Source organism: Stegostoma tigrinum, chromosome 24 (genome assembly GCF_030684315.1).
Source record: "Stegostoma tigrinum isolate sSteTig4 chromosome 24, sSteTig4.hap1, whole genome shotgun sequence".
In the NCBI taxonomy this organism is placed as follows: Eukaryota; Metazoa; Chordata; class Chondrichthyes; order Orectolobiformes; family Stegostomatidae; genus Stegostoma; species Stegostoma tigrinum.
The window spans coordinates 18,191,707-18,219,354 of NC_081377.1; the positions used below are offsets into that span (position 1 = coordinate 18,191,707).

The window sequence follows — 27,648 nt, forward strand, 5'->3', positions numbered from 1 at the left end:
ACATAAGATTGGTTCATGGGCTCTGTCTTGAGTACGTGCCGAAAGAGTCCCTGGGCTGGTGTTAAAGGTCCTCAGGCTTTCTGCGAGAGGCACTGTATAATTCTGCCATGTTAGTCACAAAGCTGCACTGGCAGTTTCGCCACGTAAATGAGGAGCATGCGATAGCATTTCCTCCCATAGTCAAAAAAAAATTGATTGACGAAGGTGACTACAACTTAGATCAAATCTTCAATTTGGATGAGATAGGTTTATACTAGAAGAATGTACGTTTCCATGAGTGAAGCACATGCTCCCGCCTCTAAGGTTGCAAAGGATCATATGACTGTGCTGCTGAGTGCCAATGCCAGTAGAGATTCAAAGCTTAAGCCTGTGGTGATGGTGTACCATTCTGCCAACCAGCAAATCTTGAAAGGCTACCTCAAGTTCACTCTAGGCATCTACTTTAGGTCAAGCAACAAAGTGGTTGGATGGCTGGACAAATATTTTCTGACCTTACTGTTGATGTTTTTGAAGGTGTTTTAGAAAGTATTGCAGGAGAGAAAAAAAAAAGTGGATTTCAAAATTCTCCTCATCCTGGATTACACGCCAAGCCATCCTCCCATCATTGGTGGGCTTTCTGAAATCAAAGTGCTATTTCTATCCCAAAACACAACTCTCTTCTTCAACCCATGAACCAGGGTACAATATTTAAAGCTTATTATTTAAGGCACACATTTAAGAGGCTGGCTGTAGCCACAGAGGGGGATATGGACAGCGTGCCTCTATTTTGGAAGAACTTTAACATCAAGAATGCAATTGACATTATCATGGAAGCCTGGGCTGATGCCAGTAAGGCCTGCTTGCATGCAGTTTGGCAGAAACCTGTCCCAGAGTTTTCTTTCAAGATGTAAAAAGCTTTGATCCATCAGAGAAGTCCCTAAGAATCAAAGAACATCGTGCTGATCTTGCAGAACAAGCTGGATTTGAAGAAGTGGAGAGTGAGGATTTTGAACAGCTGCTTGAGTCCCACTGTGGAGACCTCTCTACAGCTCATCTACAACAACTGTTCGCTGAGGGGGAAGTGGAAGCTGGAAATGAAGTAGTAGTAGTCCAGGATGCAGCATCATGAGAGCTTTCCACTTCTGTTTTGTCTTCAATGCTGAAGGACACTGAGAAGCAATTGCAACTATTAGAGGACAATGATTACAATGCAGAATGAAGCAGGGTAGCAGTTTGTGGAATAAGATCTTATTTGACACCCCACAAACTGTTTCTTCATGAAAGAAGAAAAAGGGCAAAGAAACAAAAACTGGATGTCTTTTTTAAGCCAACCCCCAAAAGAAACAATCAGAAGACAATGAACCACAGTCAACCTCTCCTGGATTAACTATTTTTCGTCCTAACCCTGCAAACAAAGCTGCACCTGATGGTGATGATGATGACCCTCAGCCCCTGCATTAAACAACAGAATTGCCTCAGAACATCTTCCCCCACAAGTCATCTTGACATTTTTTTTCAAGATGATAAATTTACTGTTATTTTGTTGTTACATGTGAATTAAACATCTGTTCAAACTGTACTACCCTTTGTTTAAGGTTCTTGCAAAGATTTGTAGCACGGGTTGTGGATGAGGTTTTTGGCTTGCTTGCCAGTGAACAGACGTTTAGTCACCATGCTAGCTGGTCTGTATGATAACCGGCCAGCTCAACAAGCCGACAACTAGGCTTTGAGTTACATTTTTGAGTGATTGGAGGCATTTTGAGTGATTTCTTTTTGCTGGTCAATCACATGAGATTGGTAGAGGAGCAATGTGTGGCAAGAGGGTATGAAGGACTATGGTGCAAGGGTGGAGGACATGAAGTGACAAGGATTGGCATGAATGGGAGATGGAAAATGTGTGGGAGTGAGAATCAGTGAAGGGGAAGGTGTAATGAGGGATGAAGGCTGGAATAATATTTTATTTTTAATTATTTTAATTGTTGGAGATGGTGCTTGAGCCTGAAGCAGTATTTATTCAGTCCGCCTTGGCAACATGCCGTCTCCTCAGCTCTTCCTGGGGGACTGGAGCCCAAATTTCCACGCAGTCTACATACACCACTCTTCCCCCACTAACCCACCAATGGAAACAAAATGCAGAGATCAGGTGGGCATTTTTAAAAGTTAAATTCGACCTCCGCTCCACTTGTGATCCAAGGATGAAATTCAGGACGTTGGTTTGTTAACAATAATAATACTCTGTTGTGATCTCCCAGGTTTTAGGGAGGAGGAGAAAGGGCATTCTAATGGAGCATTATTAAGTTTATATCAGGAAAGTAACAAAGTTTCTTTTTGTCACTGAGAAATAAATCATGGTCAGATACATTAGAGACATTTAAGCAAATCTTGGATAAGCACTTGGATGGTAGCATAAAGTGAGATATGCAGGGTAGTTTGATCTTCGTAGGATAATAGGTTGGCACAACATTGTGGGCTGAAGGGCCTGTACTGTGCTGCGCTGTTCTATATTCTATAACCCCTAACATCCTCTTTTTCCATAGGCCTCATTGTTTCGATAGCGCAATTTTCTATAACACATCGTTTCACAGGAACTTGTCTATCATGTTAGAGCAGATCCCCCTGTACTTTCCAGCTCCTTTCAGTTTTGAAGAAGAGACTTGAAAATGTTAACTCTGTTTCCATCTCCACAAATGCTACTGGACCTACTGAGATTCCTTCCGTTTTCTGTGTTTGTTTCAACCTTCCTATTTTTCCTGTATTCCAGTTTGTGCCAGAGGTGAGGATCTCTTGCCTGTGCCATGCTAACTAAGGAGGAGAAAGGGCTGGAAAGGAAAGGGAAAGAAAGTAGCCATGGTTTCTGTTCCATTGATTTGAATGTTCCAACGAACATCAGGTTTGGCTGTGAAGCCTCCTGTGGTCAAATTGCCTGATCACTCTCAATTAAACTCACTCATGGGAATATAGCATGATTTGGACAAAATGTTGATCAGAAGGCCAATGCATCAGGCTCTCCGGCAGAGCAGAGCAGAGTGTACCCAGTACGTGAGTGGGGATCACATTAGAAATCACTTTCTTCTAAACACAAGAGAGCAGAGAAATGCTCATTTGGAAACTTCCAAATAAAGAAAGGTCCCCTCATGTTGACATTGCTGATTTCCCACAGATTTCATACAGTGGAATCCAATAAACTGAGAGCACCACACTCCTGATGACCTCTCCGAAGCAATTAGTGGTGGCAGTCAGGTAAGTGGAAAATATTCTCTTTTTGACTTGTTTTCACTTTAAACAGATCAACTGATATGAAACAAATTGATGCTAACAATTCAGTAATGGAGAAACATTGTGTGCATTAAATACGTGCCATCTTCGAAGTCTTGACTTGCACTTTAAAATAAATACTCTTAAGGTTGCCCGGCGCCATAACAACAAAACAAAATGCTCCTCAAGGGAGAAAAGGAAAATGAGCCACACTCTCAAAATCCTCTCACAAACAAATGTTGCTGCTAAATGTTTGAGAAAGCATTTGAAGAGCAACAATTCAAAAGAAAAAACTGAACATACAAGACAGGCACTGCCAACGTAAACACAAAACCATTTGTTTATGGGAAGCTTGGAGCAGTGTGGAGTTGTGTTAATATAACAAATATGTAAATCTCAAAATGATTAACTACCTGACTGCATAAGACTAGGATCATGACACACAATAGTTTACTGTGCTGTGGTAGTGTGATCACAAATGCAGATCGGGGAAGTCAATAAAACATTATTTACTGAGGTGAAATGCTAATATTCACAGACTAGACAGTGCTCTGATCTTGCACGTTTTGTACAGGAACCGAAATTCCATCACAGGAATTTATTAATGTTTGAGGAAAGGCATATTAATGTTAATGATTTTGGAAAAAATATTATGTACAAAGATTCACAAGAATACACATTTTGGTATTACAATGTTAACAGGATACTCCACGAAGTAAACCTTTGTTAGGATTACAGCACAGCCCTTGGAGGTCCATTGAGTAAAAGCATGATTAGATTGGAGGACTTAGACATTGTACAGACCCGAGCCTGGGCCCATTCTCCAATTTAGAGGGCTAAGGTTAGTTTGAAATGCAGCCTCAAGCCTCATCAACATTTTACACACGAGCTTCAGTCATTCATTGTACCTCCACAGGAAACTTGCATAACTGAACAGCAAAAATATTGGGGTACATCCCTCACCAAACACGGCCCAAAGGTGTAAATCTCAGAGCAGGATATCGAACATGACAGTTGCTAACAACTGTAGAGACAAAGGAGCACTTGAAAAGTTTCTGAAAAAATTGACTTTGGTTGACAACCGATACAAAATCCTGCACAGAGCAGAACTGTACTATAGCTGGAACCTGAGCCACCCCAGATCGAAAATTAATGTCAATAACGAAGGTAATGTAAAAGAGTTTAAAAGGGCCTGAAAGCAGTAACTAAAACAGAAAGAGCTGGACAAACTCAGCAGGTCTGGCAGCACCTGTGCAGAGAGAAAAACAAAATTATCACATGTCTGAGATGTCTCTTCTTCAAAACTGAGAGAAGTTGGAAAATAGTGGTGCTTACAGTGTTGACAATGAGGGAGGAGCAGCAAGTGGAACAGATCAGCAAAAAACAAAAAGAAAGGCCTGCACGTCAGAAATCTGAAACAAAAATAAACAGAAATAGCTAGGAGAAACTCATTAGGTCTGGCAGCATCAGTGAAGAGAGAGCAGAGTCAACATTGGGGCCAGCGACTTTGTTGTAAAAGACAAAGGGAGTACTAATGGTGGTGAGTGTGTGACAGTGGTGCAAATGATTAAGTGTGAAAAAGGGAAAAACGGGTCTGCTTTGCTGACAGCAAAGACAAGATACGAACAAGGCCTGGCCAGTAGGTAGCGGTGGTGGTTGGTGATCGGTGAAGTGGAGGAGCATTCAGAAGCTAGTTGGAAGCCAGAGATCATGCTCGGAATCTGTGGAACTCCATGTTGAGTTCTAGAGGCTGTGGAGTGTCTGAGCAGAAAATTAGGTATATTTTCTCCAGCTTGCATTAAGCTTCTTGGAAGCCTTCAGTGGGCTCAAGGATAGAAATGTAACATGGGAGCAAGATGATTTATCAAAATTGCCAGGAACGGGATGGTTGGAATCATTCTTATGGGTAAAGAAGAGGTATGCTACCAAATGGCCACCTTTGGCCATTTGGATCCTTTTTTGATCCTGTGTGCCTTTGGATCCAGTTGAGTCTATTGCCAAGCAATTTCTTCTCATACAGTATAAATGTTGCTTTTCTTTGCATTGCTATTTCTTGTAAATTATCCAGATGTGTGCGAGAGGAAAAGATTCAACAAAAAGTACTTTATCTCTGAAATGAGTAAAACATGTATTTGATCGCCCTCACCAGTGATTTTGTTCACCCTTCAGATGCACAACGGGGTCAAGCAAACAAAGTGAAATACATTCTTTCCCAATTTCTTGTCCCCATACCCTCACTGCAGCAGATCCCAGCCTTCCCAACAGCAGAGTCATTAAATACTATTTCCTAATTAATTTCAGTGGCACAAAAGAGAGGTTATCACTATTTTCCAATGACTAGATGTTAAAGAGGACCTGACGTGCCAAATTAGGTGAAAAGTCAATGGAACTTGAGCCAAGTAAAGAGAAAAATTTTAGACACGGTCAGAAATTCCATACCACATTCAGCAGAAACTTCTGAAAACTGAAGAACGAGCACTTTATCAACAGTAGATGCACATCTACTGTTCAGTGACATGGCAAAAGTCCCTTACTGGAACTGAGGGACTATTTCAAACTCAACATAGATTCGAGGCTTGAAATATGTATTTCCTTAATGCTTGTTGTTTAGGTTTGTCGAATTGCATATTGTACTATTCACAGCGCAATAATAGTTGTAAAACAGTATAATAACAAAAGGAAGTCATATATTTAAATCGTTGTAATTACCCTAGCTTCATGTCCAATCAGCTCTTTGCACTCATCACACGTATTTGCAAACAGGGTATCATAGCATGGGATACAGTAGGGGCTGTCTTCAGAGAGGATGTATTTTCTGCCATATAGGGATTCTTTGCAGTTATCACAATCAAAGCGGTCACTCATCTTCTATGGACAGTTGTTACTGTGAACAGAAATAAAAGGAAAAATTTTAGTCAACATAATTGTCAAGTGCAACAGCTCACATTTGTTTGTTTCCAAGAAAATCACTATTGGTGGAAATCATGCTGCTCTGTCTCAGTTTGGCAAGAATAATGGCAGAGCAATGGGAAACTATTCCAAAAGTAACCCCCTACTACCATCCCAGTGAACTGGGAGCTCTTAGGGAAACTAAGGAGCAGCTGCTATTTATTGGTCCCATTCCCTCCCTCTTTGCTTTTTTTTTCCCCTTCTTCACTTTCCTAACTAACACTTATGTATTATTCCATGGGCAGCTTGCCAAAGTGCTCATTCATCGAGGGTGAATCCAGACTGAGTCAACCATGAAGGACTGCAATGAGCAGCATGCTCCTGTGCTTCAGTGATGTCCATGCCTGCATCTTTCCACAAGAATTACTGGATACGAACAAAAGGAACAGAAACTTTGGCTTTTCTCCCTGCCTGATACAGCAGCAATGGAACCTATTCGAGTACAGTTACTGAAGCCAACATCTACCACTTCAATTGAAATTGAGATCAAATGTTGGGCCATACTGGCTCTGCACTCCTCAGTATTATATGACAACCATCTAAACAGATGCCAGTTGTTACTCTGAGGCAGATTAGAACAAGCAGCACCCACTTTTACACCGATGACTTTGTTCCTCATTTCCCCAGTCTGAAGCCCATTTTAACTTTTTGAAAGTCTTCCTGTTTTCCGCTCTGATTTCTAGATAACTAACCTGAAGTTCCAAGTTTCAATGAACAGTGGAATGATGAGGTTGGCAATATCCCATTGAAACAACTACCTCACTCAATATTGAGGTGTTGATTCAAGTAAAAAGTTGAGAAAGTTAAAGATAAGAATAGGATTGCTGAGGCTATCTAGCAATTCAGTTAAACATGACTTAAAATCTCATTACGACAACAGTGCTGATACTACTGTCCATATAGTTAATGGACTAATAGACTGATATGTTGTTAGCTGTAATATGGTACTCTGGGATGCATATTCACATAGCAATTAGTTCCTGGTTCCTTAAACTGTAATAAATAGCTTACAGTGGAGGAGTCAAATACAATTTAATCAATAAAGTTACATGAAAAAGCACAAAAAAAATGTAAATAATAAACTACAAAAATGCTGAGAACCAGGTCATTTCTTTACCCAAAATGTTTTTTTGGAAACTTTCAGTATATGTAAACACTACTCCTTCAGGTTTTTACTGTTGATGAAGCATGTAAGATACAAATTATTGAGAACAATACATACTGAACTGTAGGATTCTTAAGAAAAATAAGTTGTGATAAAGTTAACATATATGGTTTCCAGATCCCTAAAAATCTGCATGAGAAAACGAAAAGAAAAACAAATTAAGACTCACTAGAAACGATTCCAACAAGTATCCACAGCTACCAGCAGGATTAGTACTGACAGGCTAAAGGTACACAGCACTCCACATTACTCTCACACCAAATGCCACAGTTAACAGACTCGTTTAGGCAGGAAGATGACTTATCACGAGAATATGTAACACATGGGCTATTAAGGAAGCAAGCTGTTAATTTGAATCTCCATCTCACCACATCTATGCAAATCCCTGTAGCTCACTGATGGGGAAAAGGAAAAGTCTATTAGTACTGACAGATAGATTAAAAATGGGAGAAAAAGCAAAAGCTGCTTGCATTAAACTGTCAGTTAAGTAAAATATGAAAACAGCTTAAAGCCAATAGTGTCAAGTTTTTGACTGGTGAAGAGATCTATCAGATGTCATTAACAGCACCGTGATACACTGACGTTCCCTATACCGACTTTGAATGCAAGATGTATTATTTGTGGCCTTTTTAATAATGAAGAAAGCATCAACCAAACAACACATCCCAAAAAGCAAGAAATGCGTTACATTATTACATTGTGCACTAGCTACAGCCATAATAGCGTAGTAAAGTTGTATGTTCCCACTTGAACACATTGCGTAACTGTTCATTGAATGTAACACTGGAGGTTTGGTTCACTGAAAAAATTAAACCTGCAATAACTTGTCACTTTGAATGTGTTTCACTCCATTTACTACATGGTGGCTGAAACCAATTACTTGATTAATTGACTACATCTAGTTAATGAAACATACAAGTGCCTGATTTCAGCTGTTTGCTCATTTTTACCGAGTTTTATACTGTGTTATACCATCAGGTTGGAGTCAGATTTTGGCTTCTACCAAGTCTTATGGCACATTAATACCTCAGCCAGAAGCTCCTGGTTTAACCCATGCCAGAACTTGCTGACTAGGAAAGATGGATTTGTAAATGTGGCCTAGAGATTAATTATTAGCTTGCAAGTTCTTTCTATACATCTAATGCCAGGTGTTAAAAGTGGGAGAGTTTCTTGGTCAGCCATCCTGAAGGCAGCAATGGCAAACCATTGCTGTGCTTTACCCATCGGCAGTCCAAACCCCAACTTTTAGAAACCAGGATGTGAAAAGTGTTAGACTATTGTCACCAGCTTTTATTTGGATTAATGTAGGGCTGGCAGTCAACTCTGGTTCTGGAACTTCTAAACTTTGTATTAACAATCAGTAGGAAACTTATCTTCTCAATTTGCAGGAGTCTGAAGAATACTCTTGCTTTTTGGACCAACTGCCTCATGCTGTACACGGGTAATTTTATCCACAGTAGGGACATTCATGCTTTAGCTTTTCCAACTGTTGAGCAACATGTAAGTCTTGGGTGCAAGTTGGCAAAGAGAAAGCGTAGTAATTGCCAAGTCTGTAAACTGGTATTGCTGGAATTTAACCAGCCAAAAGCATGAGGTATACCACGACGAAACTCTAATAAACTGCTCATTGCTTATCTTCCATGGCTGACCTATCTCTATATTTGCTGTGACTCCCCTACCTCTATGCGCGCTATCTGGAACTTGGGAAGAATTCCAGCTCCCAATGACAAGTCAGCCTGCACTTCACGGCTTTAATTTGAGAAATGATGCAAACTAGATTGGTATTCCATGCAATTTAGAAAGTTAAGGGTTAATTTGGTTGACATTTTATAAAGCATTAATGAGAATTCATGGACTAGATAGAGAGAAAATATTTCTGCTATTTGGCAAGTCTTCAAATAGGAAACATTCTGAAAAACGAGAGTCAGGCCTTTCAGGGATGGAACTAACTTATTTCAACGCAAAGTGCAGAAGAAATTTAAAGCTCTCTTCTACATCAGCATTTGATATTCAATCCATTGTTAATTTTAATCAGAGAATGGAAAATTTTTGTTGACTGAAAGTATTTATTTAGAGTCATACTGCATGGGAACAGACCCTTCGGTCTGACCAGTCCATGCTGAACATAATCCTAAACTAAACTAGTCCCACCTACATTGTCCTGGATCATATCCCTCCAAACTTTTCCTATTCTTATATCCATCCAGATGTCTTAAATATTCTAATTGTATCTGTATCCACCACTTTATCAGGAAGTTCATTCCACACATGAATCATCCTGAATATAAAAAAATTTGCCTCATGTCTTTAAATATTTCTCTTCTCACCTTAAAAATGTGACCCCTAGTCTTGAAATTCCCATCTTAGGGAAAAGACAACTTTCAACTTTATCTATACCTCTCAGAGTATAAAACAAATCAGTCACTTCTCAATCTCCTACGTTCCATGGAAAAAGTCTCAGCCCATCCAGCCTTTCCTTACAAACTCAAACTTTCCATACCCAACAACATCCTGGTAAATCACTTCTGAACCCTCTCCAACATGAAAATATCCTTCCTATAATTGGGTGACCAGCGCTGGACATAGTATCCCAGAAGAGGCCTCACTAATGTCCTGTAAAATCTCAATGTAACATCCCAACTCCTATACTCACAGGACTAAGCAATGAAGGGGAGTGTTCCAAGCACCTTTCTAATCAGCCTGCCTATATGTGACACAAACATCAAGAACTATGTACCTGCATCCCCTTGGTCGTTCTGTTCTTCAACACTACCTAAGGCCCTACCACTAACTCTAAGTCCTACCCTTATTTGTTGTACCAAAATGCAATACCTCACATTTATCTAGACTGAACTCCATCTGACATTTTTCAGCCGTTTGGCGCATTTGATCGAGATCCCTTTGTAATCTTAGAGTCACAGATCCACCGTGTTTCATTGCTTATTACTGTTCCTGTTCAAAAGATCATAGTGCAAGCCTAGATGTTGTGTCTACCACTAAAAGTATTATAGACCATCTCAGCTTAGGTAAACGTTTACTGAGGTAACAAAAAAAAGGATCCTTTGTTGCAGATTCTAATTGCCAGCCATGCTACTTGGAGAGACCTTGACTCCAAAGACTTTTTCCAGTGGGGAAGGTTGAGAGTCATTGCCTGATAATAACAATACAAACTGGCTAGTGTGAATGACCTTACTGTCACTGGCTTTTTGAATGAGCCTAGCAAATGGTTCCATTCCCCCCTTCTTTCCCCATTACCCCGCAATGTCCCTTTCAAGCTTTGGTTCTTTTGAACGTTAGCTATTATCCTTTTAAACTCTGCATTCCAATTTGTAACAATTCACAAGGTGGCAGGGAGGGAACAAATACATCTCTTTACATCTCCCATCTGGTAGCTTGCTAATTAACCTAGGTTTAGGTCCTCTGTTTACTGACCCTCCTGCTAGTAGAAATATTCTCCCTCTTATTTACACTTCAAGGTCTTGCAGACTCCAGATTTAGATCTCAATTCACAGCAATGGCAAAGAGAAGCTCAGATTAAACGAAAAGAAAAATGAATACATTTCGATTCAAGGTCAAGTTTTGATTTGCCTGTGTTGATTTACTCAGCCACAACCAGCAGATGGGCTGTTACAATTGCCTCAGTCACTCTGGTTTTGGGAACGAGATAAAAAAAAAGCTAACCTTTCCCCTCCTGACCAAAATCCAATGACCCCTGCTGAAAGCCAAGCTGAAACAGTATAAGCATCAACTGTGGCTTTCACCAGGATCACCATCTTGGCTCAAACACAATTACTTCATAAGGAGACCAAAATATCTCTTGTCACACATTACAACCTTCCGGAAGCCAAAGTAATATTTCCCGTCATTTATCAAATTACAAGGGTTTGAACAATAACTAAATGCTATTCCGAAAGCTCAGTGTCAGAGTCACAGCTGATACCAGTAGACACTAGCTCACACAATGTTTGGATTTATTAGGTGACAGACAGCTGTTTTGCTGCTGTTAAATCTTCCAGCTGTTGTTTTAAAAGAACGAACCTTTGTTAGAAAGATAATATTATTTGCAACCCGCAAGCCGAAGAGAGTTTGGATTTACAGATGGACATGCTTCTATCCTGTCTAAAATGTGATCACCTCCACATGCAACTGATGACTCATCTCAAAGCAGGCATTTTGAATGACAACAATTAACAAAGCAGGTCAATCTGTGCCACTTCAGTTACGTAATGTGATCTAATCCCAGCATTGAAATGGAACCAGAGAAAATTTGAACAGCATTTTGTCACTTGATTACCATTTGGGTTTGTCTTTATTAGTATAAATAAGAACAAAACAGATGGGAAATCCAAGTTAACATAATTCAGAAGCAGGAAAAGTCCTGCACTACAACACAGTCTTGGACAGAAGAGGTTTAGGTTAGCAGTAAACCAGACCCATATCAGTTATCCTATCAACTCAACAGCACTGTCAACAACAGAGGTGAGGCAATAACTACAACTTTTGGAAGCAACGAGAGAGTGAGCATCGGCTTTACCATGTGTCCGTCATAATACCAAGGATGCAGAACCTGCCCCATGACTCAACGAGATGAATGAATACCACAAAAGTAAGTAATTTTCTTTAGGCATGGATGCCCTGACCATTAACAGCTGGTGACTTGGTGTATGATTGTACGCCTTCCATTTCCTACGGCTGGGTGGTTGTTGCCACCAGTCATAGAGAAAGCTCCATCTTCTACTTTGTACCAAATAAAAACTTTGATTGTTCCTTTAACAATAAGTAGACAAATATCTAGGTGGCACAGGTCTAGAAAGGCATTGCTAAATTCACAATTGCCAGGATGAAAGTTTCTCTTTTCTGTTGCCTGTAAAAGGATGGGCTTCTCATTCTCATTCGTTAGATGTCTGGCTTCAGATTCTAAACTGTTGGGGAATGTAGGAAGTTTGACCTGATGTTGCAGAACTGCAGAGCATGAGACATTGCCAGTTTGAAAGGTATTCTACTATTAACATTTTTCCGAAAATATCTTTGTCTCCTTTACCATTCTTCTATAAAAAGTACCAAGATTCTGGTGGCACACCAGGGCTTTCTTGTTCCTGTCTATTGTAAACTTAGACATATTGGAGCAAAACTTGTCATTTGCGATTGTGTAATTTTAATCTTGTGTTGTAACATTCCAACTTTCAGACAGCTGGAATCCTGTACAGAATAGTTTTACAATAGGCTTGAGAAGCATTGCAAGACTTCTCTTGTCATTGAAATTCCACTGACAATCTGGGTGGGACATCTTTATAGTAGCACGATACATCAGCATTTATCACTGCTGAGATTGGTCTTCATTTCATTGCTACTTGCTGCAGACATTCTATCCTGGAGGCTATAAATGGGATAATAAATTTGATTCAGTCTTTGGAGGAGGGTATCTTTGTCAAACGTTTATTAATCTATTGGCCACAGGAGTGCATGGGCTAGGAAACAAATGTCTTTGCACTGGCTATGGAGTTGGAGCATTCATATTCAGTCTACCAAAACCACTCTGTTGCAAATCTGGATTGTATTTAGAAAGAGGAGCTAGCAAGAAGCATTGCATCTCCAAGGGATAAACTTGTGTCTCTATATCTCAGCAGCCACCAAAAGGGGCAGAGGTATAAATCCAAGCAAATTTCAAATAATTTGATAGGTCAATTGCTTTTTAAACAGAACATTTTACTCAATGTACTTTAAGTACAGAATACCTTTTCTTTCACTTGTACATTGCTTACAATGTCGGACAGCCTTCTCAATAGTTGAAGTTCTTGGCTATTACAAGGGAAGGCCAAATTGCAATGTTCAGGAATAAATGCTGTGAAGACTAAATTTCAACATTGATATTCAGTATTATTTGGAATCCTTTCCCAGGGCACTGCAACCAGAATTAGAACAAACAAAGATCTGAGTATTCTGACAGGATGAGGAGGAGAATTGACACTTTCACACAGCTGCCTGTTACTACTGGGTAAATGTAATGTCCAGTGAAATGCTGGGGTTAGGTGACTGGAGCTTTTTCAGCTGATCTCAGCTGTTGGAGGGTTTGAAATGATGGAATCAGTTCCAGCTCCATTGAGTCAGGGCAGGCTAAACTCAGCAAAGACTCAGACGTTAGGTTGCCATCCAAAGGTTTGAAATATGTTCTATCTTTAAAATGAACTATTAGTTAAAAACAGCCTTAGCAAAAATTCTTACTGAAGGACTCCAGTTCACTGGCTTATTTTTTATTAAAGCTATGGTCATTGTTACAGGAAGTAGTGAGTAAACTCAAAGTCACGTGACATGTAAGATAGGACTTTGCAGTGATTTAGTGCACCAGGGAAATAAAACTTTTAAAAGCATTATCCAGTTCTTGTCCCAAATATTCACATCTGGCCGGGAAGAGGAGCTGTAAGTTCAGTGTCCTGCATTACTCATGATTGACTGCAGCTCCACTTCTTGCATTTTAAAATGCTGATGCTAAAAGACTACATTTTGACTGGTCCTTAGGTTATTCTGATCTGAAACAGTGCTGTAACTGTGATAAAAGAACATTACCATCCAGGCTTGGACGCTCAGCATCGGCAGGAATGCGAGTAAGTTTGTCTGAACCACTTGACATTCACAATTCCTCCTATTTACATATATTTGCCATCAGGCATTTCCATCACTTGACTGCATTTTGAACACGACTTTACACTTCACTTGCTATTCTTGTACAGAGATTTCTTCACACCTATCTGCCTATTTTAAAATGACATCGCTGTTTTGGATAGACTGGTTTTCCACTGTAGAACGTAAGCTGGCAGCAGGCTTCTTTCTGACTTGTAACTGCTGTAGTGAGTTCAAACACAAATGTTACAACAACAGTGTCTGTTGGGGAGGAGTCTCTGTTTCAATGGGAGCTAGGGGACATGTTCCTTAAGTGGTGCTATGACTCTTGTAGACTTCAAGTGGATTTAGCCTCAAACTGCTTTAGGGTTAACATAAAAAAGTCTTTTGAAGCTTTTGAAGTTTGCACTACAGCACTGAATTCCTGAGGGCTGACAGCTAAAACAATGTGTGTGTATGGAATTGGTCAGAAAACAAAGTGTCTGCAAACTGCAATGAATCATTCAATAATAGTTTATTTGTCTCACAAGAGAATAACTACTATAAGGCTAAAAGTGCCTGATGAAGCTGATGCTATGAAGTAATTACAGGAGGTCTGTACATAGTGCATTACTGTAGCAAAAAGGAGATGCAGGCATTACAGTTACGAGTGCTGAGTTGAGTAAATCATAGAACATAGAACATAGAACATTACAGCACAGTACAGGCCCTTCGGCCCTCGATGTTGTGCCGACCTGTCATACCGATCTCAAGCCCATCTAACCTACACTATTCCATGTACGTCCATATGCTTGTCCAATGATCACTTAAATGTACCTAAAGTTGGCGAATCTACTACCGTTGCAGGCAAAGCGTTCCATTCCCTTACTACTCTGAGTAAAGAAACTACCTCTGACATCTGTCCTATATCTTTCACCCCTCAATTTAAAGCGATGCCCCCTCGTGCTCGCCGTCACCATCCTAGGAAAAATGCTCTACCTATCCACCCTATCTAACCCTCTGATTATTTTATATGTTTCAATTAAGTCACCTCTCAACCTTCTTCTCTCTAATGAAAACAGCCTCAAGTCCCTCAGCCTTTCCTCGTAAGACCTTCCCTCCATACCAGGCAACATCCTAGTAAATCTCCTCTGCACCCTTTCCAAAGCTTCCACATCCTTCTTATAATGCGGTGACCAGAACTGTACGCAATACTCCAAGTGCGGCCGCACCAGAGTTTTGTACAGCTTCACCATAACCTCTTGGTTCCGGAACTTGATCCCTCTATTAATAAAAGCTAAAACACTGTTATGCCTTCTTAACAGCCCTGTCAACCTGGGTGGCAACTTTCAAGGATCTGTGTACGTGGACACCGAGATCTCTCTGCATGAAGTGGAAGTGTAGTGTGTATGCTCATACTCATCGCCTCCTAAACGTTGGAACAGATTGTTGTTGGCTAATACTGACATCTGAAAAACCTGATGCTCTTTTTCAGATCAGCATATACCAGGTCAGTGAGGTTAATGCTGAACCTGGACCTTTCTAGGATTGCTTTGAACAAGGAGGTAGAGGTAGGGAATCTCAGCCATCTGTATTGATAATAGATAAGCACAGTTCTTTGCCATTATACAAAAGGAACTAAAAGAGACAGTAAAGCGTTTGAGTAAGTTGGGTTCCCCCCACCCCCACCCCCACCAATACATAGAGAAGCAGTAACCTGTTCTTATAATAATCAAAGCACTGAAAACCTAACTAATATTAGCTTGTCAAGGATTTCCAAATTCCACCAGGTTTCAATTATCTAGGAATTAGAATAATCAATGTGAAAATTCCTCAATTTCAGTTCATATTCCAACAATTTGATGTAAATAGAACACAAAATCATAATCCAAAGTGAAACATTAACTTAGAAACTATGACAATGCCTTGGTAACCTTTGGTTGTGTGAAGAATGGAATCATGCTCTGTAAATGTGAAGGGGCTATATTTGGGAGTGATTCAGCATTTCACAAGTTCTATGCAACGCTGACAAAGAGGTTGGTGTAGTGAAATTCCATGGGCAAACAAAGAGAGTCAAACTATCCATGCAGCAGGCATATTTTTCTGTGGAATAGGCACTATTCTTCTTGTCAAATGTTAGTCTTTTCTTTTTAAACCTTTTAGTTTTCATCCAAACAACTGAGCACCTGAGGTGCTGTATTTCAGAAGAGACTAAGTATAAAAGGCCAAATCTGCCCTGAAAGGTGGCCATAAGAAATCCCAATGCACTATTCTGAAGAACAGGGGCATTCTCCGTGGTATCTTAGCTGATACTTATTCCTCAAGCTACCCCTAAAAAAAATGATCTTATGGCCACTATCTTAAGGCTGCTAAAGGGACCTTGCTGTGTGGAAATCAACTGCTGTGTTTCCTACTTTATATCAGTGACTGTACGCTAAAAGTACTTCATTGGCTGTAAAATACTTTGTCATGTCCTGAGGTCAGGAAAGGTGAAATGCAAGTTTTTTTTGTGTTTTGCAGACCCTACTATTGTTGATTCAGGCTCAGAAACACCAGAAGGTGGGGAGCCTTACTTGCACAAAGACGGTATTCTTTTCAACTGCTTTGGATGTGATGCAGTTTGCTGAAATATTTCATGTAGCAGGCTGGGCTTTGCCAGGTTAGAAGTCAGTAAGCGGTCAGCGATACCAATCACTTCAGTCATCCAAAAGGAGGCCAAATGCTACTCCGTTAGAGTTGCCAAATTATTTTTATACTTTTACAGTGTTGGCTCATTCCCATCATCTCCTATGATATCCCTCTCCTCCATCAACCAATCAGCTTCACAGCAAGAACAGATGCAAACTGAAGACAATTTCCCCCAAAGCATTCTCTTTCGTGATGCATGCATGTTATTAGTTAGCAATCCTTCTGGATACCAAAGCCTTACATCAAAAAAAACAAGTTCTGCAGAGAGCTCAAGAATCTTCTCCATCTACTATTCAGTGTACAACAACTCTCCTGATACAGTCTTTCAATGCTACACCAGTTTCTCTCCTTGCAACTGTAACTTGCAAAACAAGATCATACTGACTCACACTGGCTGTAATTATCATTTACCATACAGTTCGAAGAGACCTTTTCCTTTACACAGTATACATGAGAGAGTGAAGAAAATTCCCTCTAATTATTATGACCAGATGGTGAAAGTAAGGTTTGTTGCACTAAAGAAAGAAACTCTGCAGATTTAACTTAATTACTAGAAGTAGCATGGTAATTAGAGGGGTTTCAGGAAATTCTACAGCTACACTGGTTACTACTTTGAATGATCAGCTTACTCAGTCTGTGACACTAATACAAACATGAAACATTGCAGATGTTGGAAATCTGAAATAAGAAGTAGAAAAAAGGGCTGTAAAACTCACCAGGTCATGCAGTATGTGTGATGAGAAACAGAGGGTCAATTCCCTTGCATCAGACTGGAACTTTCCCAGATTTTTTTCTGTACAAATTGTGAATGTTTTGTGCTTTCGTTGATTGTTCAGTGTATGAAGAAAAGATAAAATCAGCATTTCTGAAGTGGGTCCAGTTTAGAAAGTATCTGTAGTTACAGTTGTAGTTACAGAAACTGACAGCCTGAAATGTGAGATTTCAACATCTACGGAACTGCCCTCAATTCTGACGTACTTATGATTATTGATCTTTGCTATAATCAAGTGCAGATCATTGGACGTAAGCTGCATTAAAACTGCCCTGTGTGATATTGCTGCATAAACAATGGAACATCCCCCACCCAAGACCTTTAAATTACTGTGCTATTGCTACTAAATTCCTGAAAAAAAAAGCAATACATCCCTGACTTTTCACTGTGCTTCTTCCTCCTCCTACTTTTGTAAAAAATCAGTGAACAAAATGTACTTCAAAACACTTTAGTACAGTCTTTTCTTTGTACTCAGTGGCCAAACTATGAGACCACAAGCTAATTATATATGTACAGTGGATCTATTCTTGGTGTTACTGCTGTTTCCATTTAAGCTGTTATGTTGGACGGTCTCATCTATAATCTTTTTAGATGAATTAGTTATGATTTTTCTTTGATTATGCCACAGAGGCTGAGCTGTTCTGCAAACCAGCAAATGCCTGTTGTAACTATGCCTTAAGCCTAGGACTTGCATTTATTGAGTTTCTTGCACAAGTTCAGCAAGTCCCAAAGCTCTTTAGATCCAGTAAAATAATTTAAGTACAGACACTGTCTTAATTTTGGAATTGCATTGCCAACTTAGCTCAGTAGTTATATTTTTGTCTGTGTTAGAAACAGAGGTTCAAGGTCCACTCCAGGCCTTGAACAGGTTGATGTTAATGAGCAAAAAGAAGAAGGAGTGCTATCTTTCAGATGAGACTTTAAACCAAAGTTCTTCCTAGCTGTTCTGTGGAATGAACTGACAGAACTAAAAAAAGAGGAGCAGGAACGTTATTCCCAGTGTCTTAGTCAGTGCTGAACCCTCAAATCAATATCTGAGAGAGATTTTCTGGTCTGCACTCAGAGACCTTAATGTATGCAAATTGCCTGCTGTAATTCCCCGCATTACAAAAGAATTTTCACTTCAAAAAGTACTTAATTGGATGGAATAGATTTACGGTCTCTCAGGAAATCAAAGGATTTTTGGGAACAGGTGGAAAAATGGAGTAGAGGACAAAGATCAGCTATAATCATATTGAAAGATGGAGCAGACTCAGCAGCTGTATGCTCTACTCTTGTGTAAAATGTGGAGTTCTACTTTTCTACCTTTACACATGAAAAAGGAGCGAGCTTTTATAAGAGCATTACACCTTTTCAAAGTTAACAGATGTACTGGTATCAGTAAATGTGTCTTGGGGCAAGAGGAATGTAGCTATGGTTACCGTTTAACTCTATTTCTGCGCAAAAAGTCTCGTCATAATGCACGTTTCAGCACTCTACACCATCATACTCCATGACAACAGGGTCACTGCAACAGCCTCAGTACTCAACGCCAACAACTGCCAATTTCCAGACACCATCCTACAATTCATGCGCTTCATTCTCGACACAACATCATCACCTCCGACAGCCAGTTCTTCATCCAGACACAGAACAGCCATGGGGAACGATATGCCTACATTTTCATGCACAAGTTCGAGCAAGACTTCTTTGCTGCACAGGACCTCCAACCAACGCATTACACCAGGTACAGTGACAACATTTTCCTCAATTGGACTCATGGCGAGGAATCACAAACAACCACAGAGTGATATCAACAGGTTTCATCCCAACATCAGGCTTACCATGGACTACTCTTCAGAATCAAGCTCATTCTTGGACACACACATCTTCATCAGGGACAGACATCTCAATACCTCACTCTACCGCAGGCCCGTAGATAACCTCACGATGCTGCACTTCTCCAGCTTCCACTGCAAACATATTAAAGACGACATCCCCTATGGACAAGCCCTGTGCATACACAGAATCTGCTCAGATGAGGGGAAACTCGATGGACACCGCAAAGGTTTTGAAGGACATAAAAGAGTCGGATATGATGCTCATCTCATCGATCGCCAGTTCCAATGTGCCCCAGCAAAAAAACCATCATGACCTCCTCAGAAGCCAGACACAGGAAATGATTGACAGAGTACCTTTCTTCATCATCCAGTACTTCCCCAGAATGGTGAGATTATGCCTCGTTCTTTGTCATCGATGTGTTGAAGGTTGTAATGAGCACCTTGCCAAGATTATCCCTATGCCTCCACTTCTCACCTTCAAACAACTGGCAAACCTTAAACAGACCATTGTTCGCAGCAAACTACCCAGCCTTTAGGACAACATCGACCACAACACCACACAACCCTGCCATGGCAACATCTGCAAGACATATCAGATCACAAACATGGACTCCACCATCACACACAGGAACACCACCCACCACTTGCAAGGCAAATATTCATGTGATTCGGCCAGCATTGTCTATCTCATACACTGCAGGCAAGGATGCCCCGATGCGCAGGATATTGGCGAAATCATGCAGATGCTATGACAAGGGAACAATGGACACCATGCACCAATCGCCACACAGGAATGCTCCCTCCCATTTGGGGAATACCTCAACAATCAAGGACATTCAGTGTCCGATCTTCAGGTAAGCATCCTCCAAGGCAGACTTCAAGATACATAATGCAGAATCGCCGAGCACAGACTGATAGCTAAATTCCGTACCCATGATGATGATGATGATCTTAACCATGATCTTGGGTTCATGTCATGCTACATGTAATCCACTACACCTATCTATTTGTAAAATCTTCCTTACTTTCCTGGTTTAACAATTTATCAATGTGATGGCGTCATGATCTCCATCTTAGTTTGTACAGTTTTGAATTAGGTTAGGTTCTCAGCATGCAACTTCTATAACCGTCACATTATTCCAGTCACTTAGTTTGTCTACAGTACCACCTTATTGTTAATTTTTTGTAATTATCTCTCTGCCTCACTTAATCCGATTACAGATCATTCCTTCACTAGTTATTCAGCTGTTGACACTTTACTGTGCCCAACACTCTTGGACACGTACAGAGGCTTATTATTCAACACTGCACTCACTAGTTATATGATCTTTTGATCTCTCTGCCTATAAACTATGTGCCTGTGTGCTCTTCTCTCTCACTGAACTTAAAGGAAGGGGTTGTGCTCCAATAGCTTGTGATTTCAAATAATCCTATTGGATTATAACCTGGTATTGCAAAATGGAGGGCTTCTGACCTTGTGCACCCCAGTCCAACACCAGCACTTCCACATAGTGTATTTTATAATCTTCAACATTTGAAGCAGCTCATACAGCATGAGCTTTTTTAAATTCTGCTTTAAACCATAAAAGGACTTTTCTTATTATTGCTAATCTGTGTTTTCAAGACAGCTCTGATACCACCACAAAATCCTAATCGTCAAGAGAGAGGGGAACAATCTTATCAGACCTTGATAAACTAGAACTCAAAACCTTGGAATGCACTGCTAAGCCACTTTTGATGTTAATAACACATTGTATTTCAGCAAACTTGGCTTCAGATCAGGATTGCTCCTCTAGAGTTGCTTTCCCATCACTATCCAGCATATACTTCCTAATCACATGGTACCTGGCCAATATCTTCTCAAAGTTCCAAGTTATGCAACTCTTCATTTTTTTCCTCTGCTGTCAGAGCACAACTTTCTTTCTGACAAAAGGAACAACACATTCTGTGCAGTTGGGAATCATTCTCCACTCGATGATTATAACCTTTTATCAACACATACCCCAATGTAAAGCTATTAAAATGTTCTTTCCAATGTTTAACCATCTTCTGAATGCATGAAGTTCTTCAAGGGCTATAGGTTTCAAAAAGTTGATTGCTTCCTGCGGTCTCATTCAAAGAACAACACTCATGCATGGCTAGGAGCACCACAGCCAATCTTATTCCTCTCTCAAATGGACAAGGGTGCATTTATGTCAGAAATAGCATTCAAGAGTAGGAAACCTGTCCAATTTTCCCCTCCCTGAACCACAACTATAGCACTAGCTGCAGACAGATAGCACTTTACATATCAGGGCCATTCGTGAAGAGCTATTTTAACTCAAATAAAGCTTTTTCTGGGCCAGCCAGTTGTTATCAGGCTAAATTGCAGAACACACAGTTCTCTGTATGATTACTCGACACATACGAGATACAGATGGCAGTCTGTACAAGAGACTACGTCCTTTGGGGAATGTGGATGGTTAAAGATTTACTTGACAAATCACGTGAAACACTTTGAAGTATAATTCTAACCAGCTGCAGTACATCCTTTCTCCCTTGTTTTACTAGACTTAGAATATGACAGAAATGTATAGTTTTTACAAATAAGGCAACGTTTTCCCTCAAAAAAAGTCTGACAGCAATTGTGCAATGCCACACAACACATCAACACAGCAGAAGAAAACATTTGAGGCCCGGAAATTCTGATCTCACCGCTGCAAGGACTTTTATTGTAGAAAAATGGCTGTGATTAAACCAAAGTGACAGGCACTTTGCAGCTGAGGTTGAAGTATTTGTGCAAAAGCTGCAAACAGGGAAGGCGTTCCCTCCATTTTGCTTTTTTTTGCCAATTCAAAAACTTACTTTGCGGTGGATAGTTAGCATCTTGACTGGAAATGTCCTTCAGCCAAAGAAAATGTTACGCAGAGAATTTTTTTTAAAAAAAGAGTAAAAACAAAAGAGGGGATGGGGACAAAATTGGAGACATGGAAGGAAGGGTAGAAAGCATACAGAGGAATTACATAAAAGTAAGGCAGAGCATTCAGTTGTTCTGTGTTCAATTAGGTGAGACTGTTTACAATTGATGGTTACTTTGCCTGTTTGGTTAAGCCTGGCTTACTCAAGACTGTAAAGAAAGCTGTAGGAAGAGGAAGCTAATTGGGGAAGCATGCAGTAGGCATTCTGTAGAATAAACGGAATAACATTTGACCATGGGTGTCAGTCATGTCAGATCACATGGAACTAGATAAGGCATCCTGTCTTACCATCTCTGTAGACACAAATTTCTTTACATAATGTAAAAATAAGTTCCTGCACTCAAACTGGTGTAATTGCTGCAAAGCTTTAAGATCTTTAAAATATACTACAGATTATAATGAGGAAAAGAAAATAATTCAAGAAAAGTGGGACAGAAAGGAGACAAAAGCATAGGAGGAAAAGTTAGAAAAAATGTTTTTAAAGTTGAAGCTTCTTAGACCAGTTCAATCCAGAAGTTCTTGGTTAAAAAAAATACAAATGTTGAAAAAACAATTACTCGAAAAGTTGCAGATTTGATTATTGGAACTGATGTGAAAGGACTGCGGGTACTGTTGCGAAATTAAGTTTCTGCTCTATAACCACTGGGATCTGACTGAGGAAGTGGAAAGTAATTGCTCATGAAGTCCAGATAAAACCCACATCCTTGTGGCTTCCAGCCATAGCGCAAAGGTACCTAAAGTGATTTTTGCCACGTGATATCATAAAGTGTGGAAAGTCAGTTTGAAGGAGTGCAAGCTCCTATCTAAACACTCTGCTTGGAACAGAAAGCAACAAGAGACACAGTAATTCACTCGACACAAAACCTGCACATATGCTCAGGATAAAACCAATGTATTATGAAATGTATTCCACTATTATATTCTTGCTGAAAATATAAATCAGTTTAAGTTGAGTCGTAGAATAGATTTCTGAAATCTGTGATTATTGTGGATAATAGTAAGTGCTACCAGTGAAGTGGAACAATTTTCCAGCTTGCTGTTACTAACTATCATTTCAAGGCTGATTATGTTCACAGATTATGGCAGAGTTTGGTGGAATGATCTGGTTGCAGTTTAAGGAAACCAATTAAATTGCTTGTGATTAGATTTTGAACATCTATTTGACACAAAAAAGTATATTTGAACACTTATATAGATAATAAAATGTGAGGCTGGATGAACACAGCAGGCCAAGCAGCATCTCAGGAGCACAAAAGCTGACGTTTCGGGCCTAGACCCTTCATCAGAGAGGGGGATGGGGTGAGGGAACTGGAATAAATAGGGAGAGAGGGGGAGGCGGACCGAAGATGGAGAGTAAAGGAGATAGGTGGAGAGGGTGTAGGTGGGGAGGTAGGGAGGGGATAGGTCAGTCCAGGGAAGACGGACAGGTCAAGGAGGTGGGATGAGGTTAGTAGGTAGCTGGGGGTGCGGCTTGGGGTGGGAGGAAGGGATGGGTGAGAGGAAGAACCGGTTAGGGAGGCAGAGACAGGTTGGACTGGTTTTGGGATGCAGTGGGTGGGGGGGGAAGAGCTGGGCTGGTTGTGTGGTGCGGTGGGGGGAGGGGATGAACTGGGCTGGTTTCGGGATGCAGTAGGGGAAGGGGAGATTTTGAAACTGGTGAAGTCCACATTGATACCATATGGCTGCAGGGTTCCCAGGCGGAATATGAGTTGCTGTTCCTGCAACCTTCGGGTGGCATCATTGTGGCAGTGCAGGAGGCCCATGATGGACATGTCATCAAGAGAATGGGAGGGGGAGTGGAAATGGTTTGCGACTGGGAGGTGCAGTTGTTTGTTGCGAACTGAGCGGAGGTGTTCTGCAAAGCGGTCCCCAAGCCTCCGCTTGGTTTCCCCAATGTAGAGGAAGCCGCACCGGGTACAGTGGATGCAGTATACCACATTGGCAGATGTGCAGGTGAACCTCTGCTTAATGTGGAATGTCATCTTGGGGCCTGGGATGGGGGTGAGGGAGGAGGTGTGGGGACAAGTGTAGCATTTCCTGCGGTTGCAGGGGAAGGTGCCGCGTGTGGTGGGGTTGGAGGGCAGTGTGGAGCGAACAAGGGAGTCACGGAGAGAGTGGTCTCTCCGGAAAGCAGACAGGGGAGGGGATGGAAAAATGTCTTGGGTGGTGGGGTCGGATTGTAAATGGCGGAAGTGTCGGAGGATAATGCGTTGTATCCGGAGGTTGGTAGGGTGGTGTGTGAGAACGAGGGGGATCCTCTTGGGGCGGTTGTGGCGGGGGCGGGGTGTGACTTGGAGCCTGTGAGCTAGGTGCCTGATCTTTACAGTGAAATGGAGTGATCCATTTTGCTGACATTTCACAATGCCATACAACCAAAGCTCCAGTAATGTCCCTCCCCAGCCTTTGAACGCTTGACATGGAGCAAGGCAGTCATTCCACTATATTGATTTTAACTTTGCCACTACCTTGCTTCTACCGAGTGGAGAAAGTTAAAATCGTTAAAATGGAAAACGCCTCTTACACTGAGTCACTTATTTCTACTTTATGGCCATAGTAACACAATAGAAAGAGCATTTTATGTACTTATGATATTAGGACAGAATTTTAACCCACCCTGTAGATAGAACAGGGCTTTTGAGGAAATAAAGACACCTGAGTTTCAATTTCCACATACTGTTTATCATTGTTGCAGGGTAGTCTCACTTATATCAGCAGGTTGTCTAGTTTGAAAGGTATTTTTCACACTTGTACTGGGATGTAATAAACCAGTACACTGAATGAACTCCAGTCCAGAGTCAGTGAGCCTGATAAATACACAATAGCTGTTCTTAGAGTCATAAAATCAGAGATGTACAGCATGAAACAAGACACTTTGTTCCATCTCATCCATGCCGACCAGATATCCGAATTAATCTAGTCCCACTTGCCAGCATTTGGCCCATATCCCTTTCAACCCTTCCTATTCATACACCCATCCAGATGCCCTTTAAATGTTGCAATTGTACCAGCCTCCAACACTTCCTCTGGCAGTTCATTCCATACATGCATCACCCTCTGCATGAAAAAGTTACCCTTCAGGTCAATTTTAAATTTTTCCCCTTGACACCTTAATCCTATGCCCTTCCCTAACCTGGGGAAAGACCTCGACTATTCACCCAATCCATGCCTCATGACTTTATAAACCTGTATAAGGTCAGCCCTCAGCCTACAAGGTTCCAGAGAAAATAGCCCCAGTCTATTCAGCTTCTCCCTATAGCTTAAACCCTCCAACCCTGGCAACATCCTTGTAAATCTTTTCTAAATCCTTTCAAGTTTAACAAAATCTGTCCTATCAGGAACTGAAACAGAATTCGCTGGAAAAGCTCATCAGGTCTGGCAGCATCTGTGAAGAAAAAAAGTAACACAGTTAACATTTCGGATCCAGTGACTCTTCCTCAGAACTGCCGAGCTTTTCCAGCGACTTCTGCTTTAGTTCCTGATTTACAGCATCCATAGTTCTTCTGGTTTTTAAATATTTTTCCTGTAGAAGGAGACCAGAATTGAATGCAGTATTCCAAAAGTAGCCTCACCAATGTCATAGTAGAGCCACAACATGACCTCCCAACTCCTATACTCAACGCACTGACCAATAAAGGCAAGTGTATCAAACGCCTTCTTCACTACCCTGTCTACTTGCAACTCCACTTTCAAGGGGCTACAAAGCTGCACACCAAGGCCCCTTTGATCACTGATGTACTCCTCTAAATATGGCACATTATGGGGTCAATTTACAATTACTGAAAATGCTGGAAATTTGTAACATGCTAGAAAACTATTGCCTTTTAATACCATTCAATTTTAAACACAATGTTAGAAAAACGCAGCACTTTGTTTTGAATGTTTTCCGACATGATCCCAAAGAGAACCACATTTTCTCATAACGAGGCACTAATTAGCCAACATTCAATATTTCACAATTACATTATTTATAACACTTTTTGGATAAAAACTGGCTAGTTCACATAATGCAAACAATTCCTACCTGACTCGTTCAAATCTAGTAAAATGTGAGATTTGTTTTAGTCTTTTATTTATCATTGACTGATGTACACAGAACATTGTCGATCTTTATACACAAGCTTTTGAATAAATTTGATGGACATCTAACTACTTTTTATTAATATGGCCTCATCACTATTCAGTGACATTACTTTGATTCATAAAATCGGCGCCGATTTGAGAATGGTTGTAAAATTACCTTGCTGTGAAGAGTTAAGTAATTATAACCACTATAAGTCACCATTAACTGAATATCTGCAAGCAGAAAAATAAACTTTCCTGTAGCTGACCTTAATATCATTCTGAAAACTGGTTGGGACAATAACAGCTGGTTATTTAAGATTTTTTTTTAAAATAAAAAATGCCTACAGTATGGAAACAGGCGCTTCGACCCATCAAATCCACACCGAACCACAAAGCATCCCACCCAGACCCACCCCAGCTCCATATCCCTGAAAACTACGGGCAATTTAGCACTGGCAATCCACCTAACCTGCACATCTTTGTACTGTGGGAGGAAATTAGAGCATCTGGAGGAAACCCACGCCGACACAAGAAGAACGTGCCAACTCCACAGAGACAGTTGCCCGAGGGTGGGATCAGGCCTGGGTCCCTGGCGCTGTGAGGCAGCAGTGCTAATCACTGAGTCACCAGAATACCCTAATGAATGTATGTGTACAACGGAAAACACAAAGCAAGAAGGAATATTGTAATATGCAATACAATAACATTTCTAAAGATTTAATAAAACAGAAACAGGCTGTCATAACTGGAGCCAAGGCCAGGGGAATCTTATTGACTATGCGATCCTTGCTTGGGGTTGTTAACTTGAGAGGCCCACCTGACAGATATAAACAGGAGACTCTGGTCTTCTCAGTCTAGGGACTGGCTTTGAGCTAACTGGTTAGAGTCAATGTACTGTGCACATGTAAACAAAGTGTGACTTTGTGATAGAATACTGGCAGTTATTTCACAGTTGTAACAGCATATGGAACAATAGGTACATAAATTACACCATCTTGATTACTACAATAATTAATGTTGTCATGTATAATGACTTAATAGAAGAATAATTATTGATGGGGTTATGATTAAATTGCATGGAGCTTGTGTTCTAGAGAAATGTTAGAAACCATTGTTCTTTCTTCCCTTAAGGGGTATTCCGTTCATTTGCCAATTCTGTAAAATATATGTAAGTGGCCACCTGCTTTCTATTTATCACTTGCAGGAAAGCATGTTTCTGTTTGCAGTTCATAAATACACACTAAGGAGAAACACATTCTGCCATTAAGTCACAGTAGAGTAAAGTTACACAAGTTGTAATATTTAGAAAGGAATTTGTATAGATAATAAAGCAGCAGGCTACTACGATGCAAACAAAGAAATGTGTGACAATTGTGTGTGTGGATGTATGACTCTCAGGAGAGA

General features: G+C 40.6%; 1 protein-coding gene across 4 annotated transcripts in view; it reads right to left on the bottom strand.

Moving 5' to 3' along the window:
• Positions 1-27,648, bottom strand: part of fhl3a (four and a half LIM domains 3a) — a 109,692-nt gene that overhangs the window by 22,169 nt on the left and 59,875 nt on the right. For 2 of the 4 annotated variants that reach the window (XM_048557994.2, XM_048557997.2), the window contains exon 2: positions 5,944-6,118. In XM_048557994.2, coding sequence (XP_048413951.1) covers positions 5,944-6,099 — 156 coding nt within the window. In that variant the 5' untranslated portion in view covers positions 6,100-6,118. Of the gene's footprint in view, positions 1-5,943; positions 6,119-7,517; positions 7,539-17,349; positions 17,554-27,648 lie in introns of those variants that run through there. The other 2 variants (XM_048557995.2, XM_048557996.2) reach the window with 2 other exon arrangements.